Source organism: Sitophilus oryzae, unplaced genomic scaffold (genome assembly GCF_002938485.1).
Source record: "Sitophilus oryzae breed Bouriz unplaced genomic scaffold, Soryzae_2.0 scaffold_576_pilon_pilon, whole genome shotgun sequence".
In the NCBI taxonomy this organism is placed as follows: domain Eukaryota; kingdom Metazoa; phylum Arthropoda; class Insecta; order Coleoptera; family Curculionidae; genus Sitophilus; species Sitophilus oryzae.
In genome coordinates, this window is record NW_022147169.1 from 181,925 (window position 1) to 198,210 (window position 16,286).

Here is a 16,286-nt window from a genome sequence, read left to right on the forward strand (position 1 = left end):
GAATATTTTATTAAAGATGACGTTAGCATACATCTTTTTTGGGAACATCTCGCAATGATCCAAATTGTTTTGAAGCGTATTTTAAATAAATCTCTACATTTCCTTCAAAAACATATACATATATCCTCCAATATAAATTGTCGTTTCCCTTAGATGGTCGCTGTAATACAAGAATTTCTACCCAATATCTCTCAATATAAAGATTTCTGATCTGCTTACGAATTTAAGTATTTATGATAGGTGTTATGTATTGTTATTATTTTAGTTAAAACTTATTGGAAGGAAATAATACTGACCATATTAATAATTATCTGTATCACACTCACAGTCGTATTTAACTGGATTTCACAAGAACAATTCAAGAACCTACCAATTATACCTAGAAATAAATGGAGTATCTTACCACCCGCAAATTTAACTACCTTTCCTGAGTTTCCTAACATCTTTCTCGTTAAACATACTGGAGGAAAATCTTGCCACAGTTTAAGAGAATGTTTTAAAAGACTGCGTGACATCCAAATGGAGGACATAAATGAAAACAACATGGCTGATATAAGATATAATTTTCTAATAGGCCAGGTTGAAGACAAGTGGCAGATCTTTGAAGGTCGCGGTTGGGATAAACAAAACGAAGACTGCCACTTTTCCATCGACGTTGCTATTATAGGAAATTTCACCGAAGAAGTACCTATGGAAAACATTTTTGGCCCAATTAATTACTTAAAATCTGAAGGAATTATTGAGGATCATTTCAATAATGAATGTCCTGTTGTTTTAAGTGAAAATGAAACCAAGCCTACCGATAGTCCTGGTCCATACATATATCGAGAAATGTACAAAATTAGTGAGTTTTTTGTAAGTAAGAATATAATTGAAAGTTTTTGTGACTTTCATGAAATAAGTAAACTTCTTTACTGTTAGAAAAAGTATGACACTGTAATATAAACATAAATTTCAACTTGTGTAGTTTAATTATAGTAAATTTTACGCTTGCAGTAAAATTTCTCAAACGAGTAAGGAAAGATTTCGACAGAATATCTAAAAAATGACATAAACTACAATGTGCAAAATGTAGAAAATACAGTATTCCTATGAATTAAAATGACAAACAATAACTGTCACTGTCAAGTATTCTCTCGATAAATAAACTTGTATGTTTTTTGTAATTCTTAATATTTAAAGTAATCCAGGGTGGCGCCTCCCATACGCCGCGGAGGCTCCAAGGAGAACGACAGTTTGTATTGAAATGAAATGTTGTGAGAATATGTAGGTTAATTCAGAGCATTTTTTAAAAATATGGGGAGTTCTAGAGGGTGTCCCTAAACAAAATTACTTATCAAAGTTTTGTTTTTTGTAATGAAACACCCTATATATTACTTGATTTTCGGATTCTGGAAGAAAAATAAAGGTGAGTTTGATAAGACACGTATATGACTAAAATATAAGGTGTTTGGCATATTTAACATTTTCTAGAAATAAAAAACAATTTTTAAATTACAGTAAAAGCTACCTAAATTGGAATTTACCCGGTATAGCCTAATATGTAGTTAAATTAAGTATTGTACTTTAAATCAAATTAAAACTTGATCCAAAAAGTTCTACAGGGTGAGACAAAATTAATATTGAACATTGGTCACCTTTAAAAGCATGTTACCCTCTTATTTTAAATAGAACACCCAGTACATTATTCCGATATTCAATGGAGAATTCATGCCTCTTCAAAATATTATTAAGGTTGCCTATATAAAGATTTTTCGGACCGATCAAGATTTTCCCAGATATTTTAATTTACATGATTTGATCTGAGTAGATCTTTATTATTTGATAAAATCTAGGTGGCTGTGATATGGTCTGACGTTACTTCAACATAGCTGTCTAAGAGTGGCTGCTCTCTCTGACATCTCGTAATCCTGCTATTAAGACAACACAATTGGTTTTTATATATACAAAAACCAGCTGGTATGTTTTAACCGCAGGATTACGGGACATCGTTGCAGCCACCCTAATTAGTCCAACTTTAACAACTAGATATCATTTTGTGTTAAAACCAAAAAAAAATACTCAGAAATTTCCCGAAAATGCAAACTTATCCTACTTCAGAGAGAATTGATATGATTCTATTAGTTGGTGAATGCAGTGTGCATTCACTAATTAACAGAATATTTAAATGCTCTCGATTTTCTCTAGTCTGTTTTTTTTATGGGGATATGTGAAAGACAGTGTTTACAAAACTCGACCAACTATTGTCGACAACATGAGAGAAATTATTGTAGCTGCTTTTCGAGGCAGAACTCCACATATGCCTTTTAAAATGAAAAGAGCCTTTTGAAACGACAATAATTTTATGCAGTTAACAGGAAAGGATGCATTCTAAGCATTTGATTTCATCTAGCTAATTTTTGTCACATAATTATAGGTTTATATCTAGTTTTAATTCTGTAATAATTACAATATGTTTTAAACGTGTATCTTTTTATTACCATTGAGTATTTTACTCTTCAATATTTAATTTTTGTTAAATTAACAAAAGGTATCAAACAGCCACCTAGATTTTTTTAAATAATAAAGGTCTACTGCGGCAAAATCATAAAAATTAAATATCTAGTAAAATCTTTGTTTGAGGGGTAGGCAAGCTTAATAATATTTTGAAGATATATAAATTCCCCATTGAACACGGGAAAAATATACTGGATGTTCCATTTAAAATAAAGAAGTAACTTGCTTTTAAAAGTGACTTAAATGTTCCATATTAATTTTCTCTCACCCTGTATAACTTTACAGGTCAAATTTCAATTTGGTTTAATATACAATGGTTACTGTAATTAACTATCAGGCTATACAAGGTCAACTAAAATTTAGGTAGCTATTATCGAAATTTAAAATTTACTCTTCATTTTCACAAAATGTGAAATATGTCAAAATCGTTAGATTTTAGGTATATGCTTCTTTAATAAAACTCAAATTTACTTTTTTCCTAGAATCTGAAAATCAATTAATATATAGGGTGTTCCAGTAGAAAAAACACATATGTATGTTTTTGGGGGGGGGCACCCTGTATAATTCTATATATTTTTATAAAATGCTTTCAGTTAACCTACATATGCTGCCCAAATTTCATTTCAATATAAACTACCGTTTCCTTGGAGCTTCCCTATGATATTTTTTGATAAAAATTGAAAAGTATATTTCGAAATTTATTTCGAAAAACATGATAACAAAATAAAACACTAATTCACCACAATACACAAAAAACTTTTCTAGTTTTAATCATTTGCTAATGATGCCGAAATGGTTAGCGAAACGCTCGTCCAGTGCAAAATTTAAAGTGCTTTGGTGTGCTGTGGTGAATTAGTGTTTATTTTGTTGTTGTAACACCAAACTTAAAAACTAACCCCAAATGTATCTGTATTGTGCTGACGATATGGTGGTAGTGGATTTGGGGACTTGTGGGAATTTTTAGAAAAAACGGGAAATTTTGACTGTCTTCGTGGGAAATTTTATTTAAGAAAGTTGGCAACACTGTAAGCATATCAAACCAGGAAATAAAACTAACTTTATTATGTCCCCCTTTCTTGAGTTATAACTCATCATAGACTCTATCAGTTATCATACAGTCTATAACTCATCATACATGGGGAGCTTTCTGTTGTAGGGGGGACAAGGTATATCCCATCCTTCTCTGACAACAAGTGTTCATCCTCCGAAGAGTGGACATCTACCGCCTACGAGGGCATACACCCTTCCACGGTCGGGGTTTAGCCCTTCGTGTCCGTCATAGTCGAGAAGCTTGTCTCCGGCTGAGATACCCATGAGGTGGGGGCTGGAGGATCTGTTTCCATTTTCTCCACCTCTTTAACTTGGTCTCTCCTTACACCTGATACGGGTGTTGTTCCGAATCTATAATAGAGGATCTCTCTTTCTCTATTGGCTCTTTGGATTTGAGGTCAATTCCTGTTGTAAGGACCTGACCAAGCATAACGTTTCAGGAGGTAAAAATATACCCCTGTCGAGAGAAAAGTAAAATATATAAATATAACTACGCAGAGAAAATAAAAATAAAAAATATATAAACAGACGAAAGAATACGCAAAAAGCATGGGGTATTTACACTTAAACTCTAGGCTTTTCCCAAGAGATGATCCCGCCACAAATATATTATTTGGACATTACTTGTGTCTCAGGGTTTTTCGTTATTTGTCATTTGTAATGTTGATCTGTTGGAGTAAGTAATTAATTATATGAACTAGTTCCGCTCTGTAAAGTTACAACCATTCGTGCCATGAACTTTGGTACGACTGATATTGGAGATGGAGAACTACCCTCTATAAAACCGTCCCAGATACTGGCTTTTGTCAAAGCCCTGGGACTGTATGATGAGTTATGATTCAAGAAAGGGGGACACAATGGATCTGTTAGGTCGAAGTGATTAACCCCCCTCCCACTCATTCTAAATTCTAAAAAAACCCTACTTTGAAAAGTTACTATAAAGTTTTTGGTCTTTTATTGTGTCATATTCGAAGATTCGTGTAGTTCCAGCAACTTATTTAAATTACGTGTTTGCGACTTGCAATCGGGGTGTTTATTTTCCACTTTTATGGTAGGTAGGCACTAACCGGTCACTCTCGAAATATACTTCAAAGTGGCTATTCCTTATAGAGTAACATTTTAAGTGGCAATATTCTTCCCTCAATCTTAGATTTTAGTTTTATGGCTTATTTACTGTGAAATATACCAAATTTGTCTGTGTATAATATTTAAATCAATTTTACCAAACAGTGCCTTCTTGTGATACAAAAAGACATTGGATAATTGAAAAAATTCGGGGTACGCATTGAAGAGGGTGTACCACTAAGAATAGCTCTCGGCTGTATCTCGGAAAGTATTAGCCGTAGGGCCTGCGGAAAAAAATACTTATAACTAAAGAGGCTATGAGAAATTGCTAGAAATTATTTTCAAGTTTGTAGAACGGTTGCTATAGGGCGCAACTGCTATAAAAAAAAAGAAAAAGCAGTTTTTACGCAATTTTGCCTACATAACGGGTACCTACTATAAATAATAGCTTCAGAATCTTCAGTAAATTTTGAATATTTTTTGTTAAAACCATTTTCCCTTATTTGCTAAAATAAAGTGGTGGGGAAGGTTAGATCTTTTTTTATTTAAATATTAATAACTCCGGACCGGATGAGCGGAATCCAACAACCAAGGGCTCGTTTAAAAGACCGTTTCTTATTCTATATTACACCGTATAAACAATAATAATGAGCTTTTGAATGTAAATGTAGACGCTAGGAGACGTTGTCTTACAATTTAATAAAGGTTGCGCGTTTTTTCAAAAAAAAATACGATACTATATGTAATCTTAGCTGATAGCAAAGAACAATCAAAGCTTAAAAAATCAGCGAAAACTTAAAAGTCAGCGAAAGCTTAAAAAGTCAGCGAAAACCGCATCTTCATATCTTCTTTCAAACCGAAGATATTAGCCTATATTAGCAAAATTATAATAAATACGAAAAAATATGCCGTTAATTACCATATTTTTATAACACGGTTACAGTAGCCCTCTTGATTATGACCATTCTAATAAAGAATAAGATAGATAGTATTTGGTATTCTGGTACGTTGTCGATTTTTTGAATAAAATTATCCTTTTTATTTTATTTTTTATTAGGGAGGGCTAGTGATACCAATTACAATAATAAGTGTTAGAAAAATAATAATAAGTGTTAGAAAAATAAGGTAATTAAGGGCTTATTTTTTCGTTTTTGTTATAATTTTTTAATCTTTCCGGGGACAAATACTGCAGTATTTAATGAGAAAATCAGTCATTGCCATTACAGAAAGTGTTCTAAAGGGGGATGTTTTGTGGAACTGGCCTTTTGTGGGTTTATTTCGTTCGTTGCTTTGCTTCTGTCACCCTGTGTGTTGGCTTGAAAAAGGTTTTCCACATTATAATAACAATAATGTGTATAACCTGCTGACTTATATTTTTTTCCATAGTAATTGTTAAAATTGCCTTATATCTATCAAAAATAGTAGATAAAATAGTACTTTAACGGCAAGGGCAGATTAAATGATACTTTAACAACGAGGACAGGTTAATAACTTTATTTCTTCTGGCGCGTTTTTTAATTGCTTCCATTTTTGAAAAGTTTGCATTCCTTTTCATAAGTTATTCGGGATTTAAATGGAAGTAGTTTGGATATGGCGTTTGTCGCCTCAGCCTGAATATCTGTTGGTAATTTACTTATTTCGTTTTGAGCCATTTCTGGCTCCAATTCAATCAGCAATCGACACGAGAGGGAATTAAAAAATAATGACTCAAAACTGACAACTAAAGAGACGGCTTTATTTATTTGTCAAATTACATAGAAACCAACGCCAACCCAACACAATATTTTTTCTACTCGTAATAAATTCCTTGAAATAACAATTTCTGAATATTTTTTAAAACGTAACTCGCTGTGGAAAAAAATATTGTTTTATACATGACAATAAAATTGCATTATCACCTCCCGAAATTAATTCACTAGCGATTTCATGGCTCGTGAATTAATCTTTTCGGTCGACGATAAAATACCATTATATCGTCTTGTATAAAAAATAACTATTCTTTTATTTTAATAAAAAATGCTTCTTTTCAATATACAACTCTGAGTGCATGCTGAATGTTGACATTTGGCGGTCTTGGCAAGAAATTTATGGTAAATATTAACATTTACTGGAGTATCTTGATATTAACGGATTTCGGACTTTCACAGTAACACATACATTGTTAATAGAATCTAATAAAAACGTATAAGCATGCTATAAACTTATTTTTAAATCGATGTTTCCCTGCAGTAAAAAATACAATAAACAATATTAAACAGTGAAATGTTTGTTTCCAGTTAGATGGAAGATAATATTGGCCGTTGTCATCTTATGTATAATTGCAATTGTAGTAATTATCTGTCCAAAAAATACTACGGAGGTGGGATTCCTTGTAAATAGAAGCCTCTGGAATGCAGAAAATGCTTTAAACAGCACATCTATTGGTGAGATAAAACTCATTATAGCCAGTCAAGCGGGTGGAGACTTCTGCTACGATTTTCATAATTGTTCCATACGAGTTGCAGAAATACAAAAGGAGGACATGAAAATCCACCATTTTCCGGATATCAGATACAATTTTCTCATTGGCGGGGACGGTAGAATTTACGAGGGGCGCGGGTGGGACAAAAGAAACGAAATTAAAGAGGATACCATCGATGTAGGGTTCGTTGGAAACTACGCCAACACATCTCTGAGCGACAAGATGTTGACAGGTTTGGATAATCTCATACAGGAAGGATCTAATTTGAATCGGATACGTCTCGAAATAGTGCATGTTATTTGTTCTGATCAGATGATCAAAAGTAACGTGTCTATGGACGTACAATTGTGTAAAGACATAGCTAATTTTAAGTATCACAGTGATATTAGTGACGATGCAGGAGGTGACTTAATAGCATTTGATCAAGCTGAAGATGAAAATTTATAAATTTAGAAACCTTAATGTTTAACTAAAACGGTATGTTATAAAAAAATGTGAAGATTAAATAAAAAAAGTTATGTTTTGATTGCAATACCGCCAAACCCCAAACAAGAAAAAAAATTGAGAAAATAGTATTTTCTCCATAGTATTTATACGAGGTGAGTCTTAAATAAGTGCAAATATTTTCAGGGCTGGTAGATCTCGATAAAAGAAACATATTTTTTCTGTACCGTTTTTCAAAGTCCAAAATAACCGAATTATTTTACTGTGAAAATTTCTAAAAAACTTAAAATTCTTTGCTTACATTTTGAGAACCACTGGATCTTATCTGGGTTTTCTTTCTTGTAAATTTAAACTACTATCTATTATCAACAAATTATCTTTTTTCTAAAAAAAATTGGGGAAAAAACCTCATAGTCGTGTTTCTGGGGTCGGAATAATACTACCCCTAAAAATATTTGCACTAATTTAAGACTCTACCTGTATAGCATAATTTTGCTTTTTAGAAGATAGTGGTATTAAATGTCAAATCAGTCAAAATTTATTTGTGGTTAACCAACCTCTAATAAATGTATAATAATACATCGAAAACGTTCCGCAAGGCATAACGGCCAGGGTATTATTTTTTTCAAAAAATCCAGAAACACGTCAATTTTGTTTGTAATGGGGACAACTTTTGCCCCAAAAATGATTGCAAAATCTTTAACCCTCTGAGCGGGTGTGTCATCCCCCAACATTTTTCAAATGGGAAGGGGGGGTCAAGTGGCGCCGCCATGAAAAAAGCTTTCTATTCTCTATATTTCCCCGCCTCGTTTTTGAAAATCGGTCGAGTCATTGGGGAAATATAAAGGATTGAAATTTGAAAAGTTTATTTAAACATTTATCAGAGTAAATGACAAGGATAAATTCCTTCGACCAATTTGAGGTTTTTTCTTGTTATTTCTAGATGTTTATGCATTTTTTCACTTGCCACAAGGTTGAACGATCAGGTGCGGTATTTGCTACAAAGCTGTTCTGTGACTTGTGCGTTGAAATTCTTCTCAATATCATTAAACTGACCCACAATAGAATTTTCAAAAATACCAGCCCACACGTTCAATTTCTGAGGGTTTTGTGTGTGCACCTCGTGAAAAACCCTGGGGTTGTCTTCAGCCCAGTACCGGTAGTTGTGCCGATTAACTACACCGTTCAAAAAGAAAGTACACTCATCCAAAAAACACACATTAAATAGGAAATTATTATCATTCGCCACTCGTTCACTCATAGTTTCACAAAATTGCAAGCGACGATCAAAATTGTCTTCGTTGAGTTCTTGTACCAACTGAATTTTGTAGGGGTGGAACTTGCTTTTTTAATATCCTTTGGACACTTGTACGATTCACGCCGGTCTCATTGGCTTTTACATACATAATTTTCTTGTACTCATCGTACTATCCGTGGCAACTTGGCCCAATACGAATACAGTACGTCTGCTGGATCTGTGTCTATGAAAGGAATGCGGACAAAAAACAATTAAATAAACAGCAATATATTTTATACGTCGACTTGACGAGTACGTCACCGCAAATCGCTCCGCCCATTCATTTTATTGGCTACTTGCAAATTTGTCGAATTTTTATGGATGGGACGCGTCGTCTAATTTTTTACGAAAAACATCCAGAGAATATCGTTTCCCCTCTTACGGATACCCCGTAGCTACAGAACGGACAAACGTACTGTGCCTCCATAGCTTCATTTACTACAGGATATTCCCTTTGCCTCTTTTTATTCATAACGGAATCAGTTTCGCGAAATTTTGCTACTAACTCGCGAACAATTTTGCCATAAAGGTGGTTGTCAGGATGGCGTTCATTGAATATCTGCGCAACCCGATTGCCACATTCATTATTTTTAAAATAAATTTCGATTATTTCCACTTTTTCTGCAAGTGAGTATACCATAATAATTGTTAAAAAATTTAACTATAATAAGAAGAACTTCAACGCATAAGTCACAGAACAGCTATCTAGCAATTACAGCACCTGATCGTTCAACATAGTGGCAAATGAAAAAATGCGTAAACATGTAGAAATAACATCATCATCATCATCATCAACCAGCCTGAAGTGTCCACTGCTGGACGTAGGCCTCCCTCAAATCCTTCCACTCTTCTCGGTCCTGTGCCACTTGGATCCAGTTTCCCTTAAATCTCTTCAAGTCATCTGACCATCTTGTCGGAGGTCTGCCTCTGTTTCTGAGAGCATCTTGTCTTGGCCGCCATTCTAGTATTAGCTTGATCCATCTATCATCCGTTCTTCTGTCAGTATGCCCAGCCCAGTTCCATTTGAGTTTTTTAAGCAGATATATAGCATCTGTTATTCGTGTACGCTGTTTTATAACTGTACTGGGTATCTTGTCTCTTAGAGATACACAAAGCATTGCTCTTTCCATAGCTCGTTGGGCTACACGGATTTTTTCTATGGACTTTTTCGTCAGTGTAAGTGTCTCTGCGCCATATGTAAGTACTGGCATAACGCACTGATGGAACACCTTCCTCTTTAAGCACATTGGTAGATCTGATTTTAACACATATCTTAGTTTGCCGAATGCTGCCCATGTTAGTCCTACTCTTCTTTGTATCTCGTGCGTCTGGTTATCGCGGCCAATTGTTATTTCGTGCCCCAGATATTTATATGAATATACTTGTTCTATATTTGCTCCGTCTACCGAGACATTTCCACTAATAACAAGATTAGTCATTAGTTTGGTTTTTGAATAATTTATGCGTAGTCCAATTTGATCTGACGCCCGTTTAAGTGTTTTTAGCATATTTTGAGCTTCGTGTATTTTGTCTGTAATCAGCACCAAGTCATCAGCAAAACGCAGGTTATTGAGCATTTCCCCGTTAACATTAATGCCCATTTCCTCCCAGTTTAGTCTTTTGAACATATATTCTAATAGTGCTATGAACAATTTGGGGGAAATTGTATCGCCTTGCCGTACTCCTCTTTTAATACGGAATTTATTTGTGTTTTCGTGTAGCGATACAGATGCTGTTGCATGGTCGTATATATATTTTAAAAGGTTAGTATAACGGGTGTCTATACGACATTCGGCTAGGGCCTTGAATAATTTGTGTTGATCGATAGAGTCGAATGCCTTTTCGTAGTCGACAAATATTAAAATGAGGGGTTTATTATACTCAACACATTTTTCTATTAGGGACTTCACCACCAACAGATGGTCATTTGTACCGAAGTTCGATCTAAATCCAGCCTGTTCTCTTGGTTGATATTGTTCTAGTTTTAGGGAGAGACGATTTGTGAGGATTTTTGTGAATAATTTGTATGTGTGGCTCAGTAAACTAATAGGCCGATAGTTGGTAAGGTTTGTTTTGTCCCCTTTTTTATGTAATAGGATTATATTGGCATTATCCCATTCTGATGGCGTTCTTCCTTCGACAAGACATTTGTTGAATAATATTTGCAAAGCCTTGAGAACCTTTTCGCGTGGAAAGAATTTTAATGGCTTCAATAGCTATATTGTCGTCACCGGGAGACCTATTATTTTTCATAAAGTTTAATGCCGCCGATATTTCATCTAAAGTAATATCTGGGATTTCTTCTGAGCCTGGATTCACCACAGTTGGTATGGTACTATACGAGTTTCTAGGGTTTGGGTTGTCATATAACTGCTGGTAGAAATTTTCTGTAACACGCAGAATATCTGCTCTATTTGATGTTATCTGTCCTTCTGAATTTATGAATTAGTGCTCTCCCTATGCTTGCCTCTTTTTGGAAAACTTTTAATCCTTGATTTCTCTCAATGAGTTGCGTTATTTTGTTGGTATTGTGGGTTCTGATGTCTTTCCTTATCTCTTTTGATATCTTCTTGTTAAGTTTCCTATAATCATCTGAGTGTTTGTTTATCATAACTCTACGTTGCTTTATCAGATCTTTAGTGTTTTGGATTAGTCTTGTGTTTCCCTGATTATCCTTTTTAGGACAATTTTCTTTAATAGCTTGCGTTAAAATAGTTACAATGTGATTATTTATATCTTCAATTTCCATATTTTCCATTCTTTCCAGATTTCCTAAATTTAACAAATTAAATAAAATAAATAGAAAGAAATAACAACAAAAAACCTCAAATTGGTCGAAGGAATTTGTCCTTATCATTTACTCTGATAAATGTTTAAATACACTTTTCAAATTTCAATCCTTCATATTTTCTCAATGACTCGACCGATTTTCAAAAACGAAGCCGGAAAGTATAGAGAATAGAAAGCCCTTTTCATTGCGGTACTACTTGACCCCCCTTCCCATTTAAAAAAAATTGGGGGATGACACCCCCGCTTAGAGGGTTGAAGATTTTGCAATCATTTTTAGGGCAAAAGGTGTCTCCCTCACAAACAAAATTGACGTGTTTTTGAATTTTCTGAAAAAAAATTACCCTGGCCGTTATGCCTTGCGGAACGTTTTCGATGGGCCACCCTGTATAAGAGACAGCGTGTTGGAGAGCTCTCTGCTCTGAGCTGCAAGCTCACAGAAATGTTTTATTTAAATCATTTTAATGATTTAAGTCATTTGATTTTAAGTCATTAGGTTTAAGTCTTTTTAGAAAAGATTTATGCAATAAAAAGATTTAAGTCTTTTTCAAAAAGACATAAATCGTCAAAAATAATTGAGTCTTAAAGTTTTATAAAAGGCTTACGTCAGATTTTTAAATATTTTTATGATAAATTTTTAACAGCAGCATTTCTTTTTCGTACACCTAGTATAGTACACACCTAGTCTTCTTGGTTCCTGAAATACGAGGCTAATTTTAAAATGTTGCATTTTTCAATCCTTTTATTCCTTTTATTGTATCTTGGTTTTAGATGCCCCACTGAATTTTACTTGTAAAACTCTATGGATAAACTCTTTTCGATAAGTTATAATAGCCAAGATATGAGTTGAGTCGAAAAATGCAACAATTTCAATTTCGCCCTGTATCTCAGGAAGACGACTAGGACAAATATGTGTGTACCATTTTTAGTTTCATAAATATAAAAGTGGCATAATAATATGAAAACCGCATCTTTGTACTTCTGCTCATAAACGAGAATCCCTGTAAAACACGCGAAAATGGATCATCCTGTACCAAGTACCACAAAATTTTATTTAATATCGAGTTTAATATATTGTGTTTTTATGTTCTTTATGCTTTAATGGTTTATTTTTTTATTGTTGATTATATTAGTTATTCTGAAAATAAATCGTTTTGTTTAAGTAGTTTTATTCTCATCTGTACCTACAATAAATTAATAATATGATACTTAGAGAGAAAATCACTAATTGGTAATACAAGAAAATTACTTACCAAAACCAAAAACAAAAAGGTATTTCAATTAAAAAAATAAATTAAAAATTGGAAATATTATAAACCACTTGTATATACAGAGTCTTAAATAAGTGCAAATATTTTCAGGGCTGGTAGATCTCTCGATAAAAGAAACATATTTTCTCTTTTACCGTTTTTCAAATAAGTCAAAATAACCGAGTTATTCAAGTTTGAAAATTTTAAAATATATCTTAAAAAAATTAAAGTGTAAAATTGAACGAGTGTACAAATTGTTGCTCGATATATAATTACTTACAAAGTACTACTTTTTATTATTACTACTACTATATTATTTTCAACATTTGAAATTGATTAAAATTATTTGTAATGTTTGATGTAGATTATTATTTACAATTATTTTTCGATTTATTAAAAGTACTTAAACGTTACTATAGCAAGTGTAATATTTTATTTGATGATATAGGGTGTACCTTCTGTCATAGAAATATTTTTTATAGTTTTCTAGGACACATTTTTATAACTTTTACAGTTATTTTTCGATTTATAACAAAGTTTTAAATAAGTTGATTTTTTTGATTTAAATCACATGATTAAAATAAAAAAAATCACTTGATTTAAATCACGATTTAAATCATGATTTAAATCATTTGATTTAAATCATGCCAACCCTGGTTTATAGTCGGTAATATTATTTTAACAAAAATATTAACGTAAAAATTAAATACCTTACAGATACTCCCGTACTAAGCAAGTAAATATATATGTTTTTTAATAAAATTCTTATCTTTTGCATTTTATGCCCATGATGTTTAGGGGTTTTGTTCAAGTCTAAATATTGGTGCCTGACTCTATACCTATATCACCGCTGCGCTGTAGAAACGAGCGATCGCATTGTGATCCGATTCAATTCTCACGATTCTTTTTTACGACTCAACGTTTAAATCTTATGGATCCGTGCTGGCCACAATTCTATCGAACGAACCGTATTGTAAGCAATGAATCAATATTCACGACTCTTTGAACAAACGTTCGCATTGTGATCCAATTCAATTTTCACGATTCTTTTTTACGGCTCATCGTTCAAATCTTATGGATCCGTGCCGGCCATGATTCAATTGAATGAACCATATTGCAAGCAGATTGCAAGCAAATTAAAAAAAAATCAAAATGGAATAGCCCATGCTTTAGAAAAAAACATTAGACTCTATAAGCTTAATTTTAATGAAAATGTTCGTTTAAATAGTTTTTTTTAATGTGTGTGAATATAATTAATTAATTAAATGATGATATTACTGATAAGTTTGCATCAATAAAAAAACAGAAAAAATGAGGTGATTTACAAAAGTTAGTAAGGTTAGTAATATTCTTCCTTTTTCATACTAGGCGAATCGCCTGTTTGGTTTCGTCGTCTCTACCGGTCAGACTGACAAGTTGTCGCTCCATAGTTTTCGTGGACGTCCTAAGCTTCTGCGACCTAGCGGTGATTTGTCGCATGCAACTCTCACTATCCTTCTGTTGTCCATTCTGCTGATATGCTCGTTCCATTCTTCCTTTCTGCTGAGTACCCACTCATTTACATGTTCCACCTTGCACGCTCTTCTTATGCTTTCATTTCTCTCCCTGTCCAGAAGCGTCTTTCCAGCTATTCTGCGTAGTACCTACTCTCATTTCGGTTGTTTCTAGTAGTTGTTTAGTTTTCGCTGTATCACGTCGAGTTTCTGCAGTGTATGTCATTATTGGTGGTACCGTTGCCTTGTAAATTCTCGCTTTAGTCTCCACCTCAATGTTTTTATTTCGCCATATTGTATCATTCAGGCATCTTGCTATTCTGGTTGCCTTCGTTGTCCGTTCTCGCACCTCCGCTTCTACATCACCATATCCTGAGATTTCTATGCCTAGATACTTAAACTTCATCTCTTGCTGAATAAGATTGCCCTCGACTTCCAGTTTGCATCTTAGTTGTACTTTTGATGTTGTCATGCCTTTAGTTTTGTGGGTTTGATATTAAGTGATTTGGCAGTGCAATTAAATAGATGTAATAAGCGCTGTAGATGTTCATAGCATAGAATAGTAATTTCCTGGTCGCCCATACTGTATCCCTTCAGTAAACGTACATTTCCTATTATTTCGTCCATAATCATGTTGAAAAGAAGAGGGCTCAGGGAGTCACCTTGTCGGATACCACAGCCTACATTTATTGGTTCGGTCAGGACCGCGTTAATTTTAGCTTGAATTTGGTTCGCTTCATATATGTTTTGTATGGTTTTAACGAGGTTGTGTGGGATTTGCCTATTGTAAAGAAGGCGTACAACGTCTCTTAGCTGCACACGGTCGAACGCTTTTTCTAAATCAATAAAACACATATACGCTGGTTTGTTATATTCGATTGATTTTTCTGTTATCTGTCTTATGACAAAAACCGCGTCTGTGCATGATCTGCCCGATCTGAAACCTTGCTGTTCAGCAAGTTTTGTGTTAGTAATATAAATAAGTCAAATTTATTTTGGTTGATATTGCTTAGTAAACATTAATGTAATAATAATTAATGTATAATAATTGAATAATAATTGAATGGCTCCTCGATTGCAACCAACAATTTTTTCAATATCGAAATTTCAGTGAAAAAACCGAGGAAAAAACGCTATACCTACCTATGAAAATTACAACCTTATTTCACTGATCTCTATTTTGAAAAAAAGTGTCGGTTACAACGTTTTTCGGGGAAGCCATTCAATAATTACAGTGTTCGCCATAAAGTTGGATCCATATGGACGGTTTTTTTGGTATTAGAGTTTAAAAAAAAACTTTTTGTGTCTATCAATTCTGCTTTAAAAACAACTTAAAATGCACCAAGTCAAAGTTGAAACATAATTTTGTTAGTCACTTTTTTTAAAATAATAATAATTTACCCAATTTTTAAAAATTTCTTTTAAATATTTTTGGCTTGATGCATTTGAAGTTGTTTTCAAAGCAGAAGTGATTGCCACAAAAAGCTTTTTTAAAACTGTAATATAAAAAAAACGTCCATATGGATCCAACTTTGTGGTGGACACTATATAATGTTTATTATATTTAATTTAAATTTAATTATATTTTCACTGGAATGCAAAATAATGTGTTTATCGAAAACTGGTTGTATCTTTTTTTTACTTAAACGCGTTTTAGCCCAAACTAAAACGAAAATATTATAGGTATTAGTGTATAAATAATAACCAAAAAAATGTTGACAAAATGGTGAATGCAGCAAAAATTTTTCAAATAATATTTTAAAAAAGTTGACAAAACGGTGAATGCGCCAAAAAAAATTTCGTCCGCGGCGCAATTTAAAAAAAATTAACTCTTCACCGAATTTTTTACCCACGATCCGCCACTGCTCAAATGAACGACTCGTTCAATCTTTGCCCACCTCTAGTCTACAAGATACTTACTACTAGTAGTGGGAACTATCGAA

General features: G+C 33.4%; 1 protein-coding gene across 6 annotated transcripts in view; it reads left to right on the forward strand.

Annotated features, from left to right (window-relative positions):
- LOC115887466 (peptidoglycan-recognition protein SC1a/b-like) overlaps positions 1-16,286 on the forward strand; it is a 125,575-nt gene that overhangs the window by 63,657 nt on the left and 45,632 nt on the right. Inside the window, exon 3 of one of the 6 annotated variants that reach the window (XM_030906906.1) lies at positions 6,888-7,722. The exons of 3 other annotated variants lie outside the window; for them this stretch is intronic. In XM_030906906.1, the coding sequence (XP_030762766.1) occupies positions 6,888-7,519 (632 nt within the window). In that variant the 3' untranslated portion in view covers positions 7,520-7,722. Of the gene's footprint in view, positions 1-265; positions 959-6,887; positions 7,723-16,286 lie in introns of those variants that run through there. 2 more of the 6 variants (XM_030906904.1, XM_030906907.1) reach the window with 2 other exon arrangements.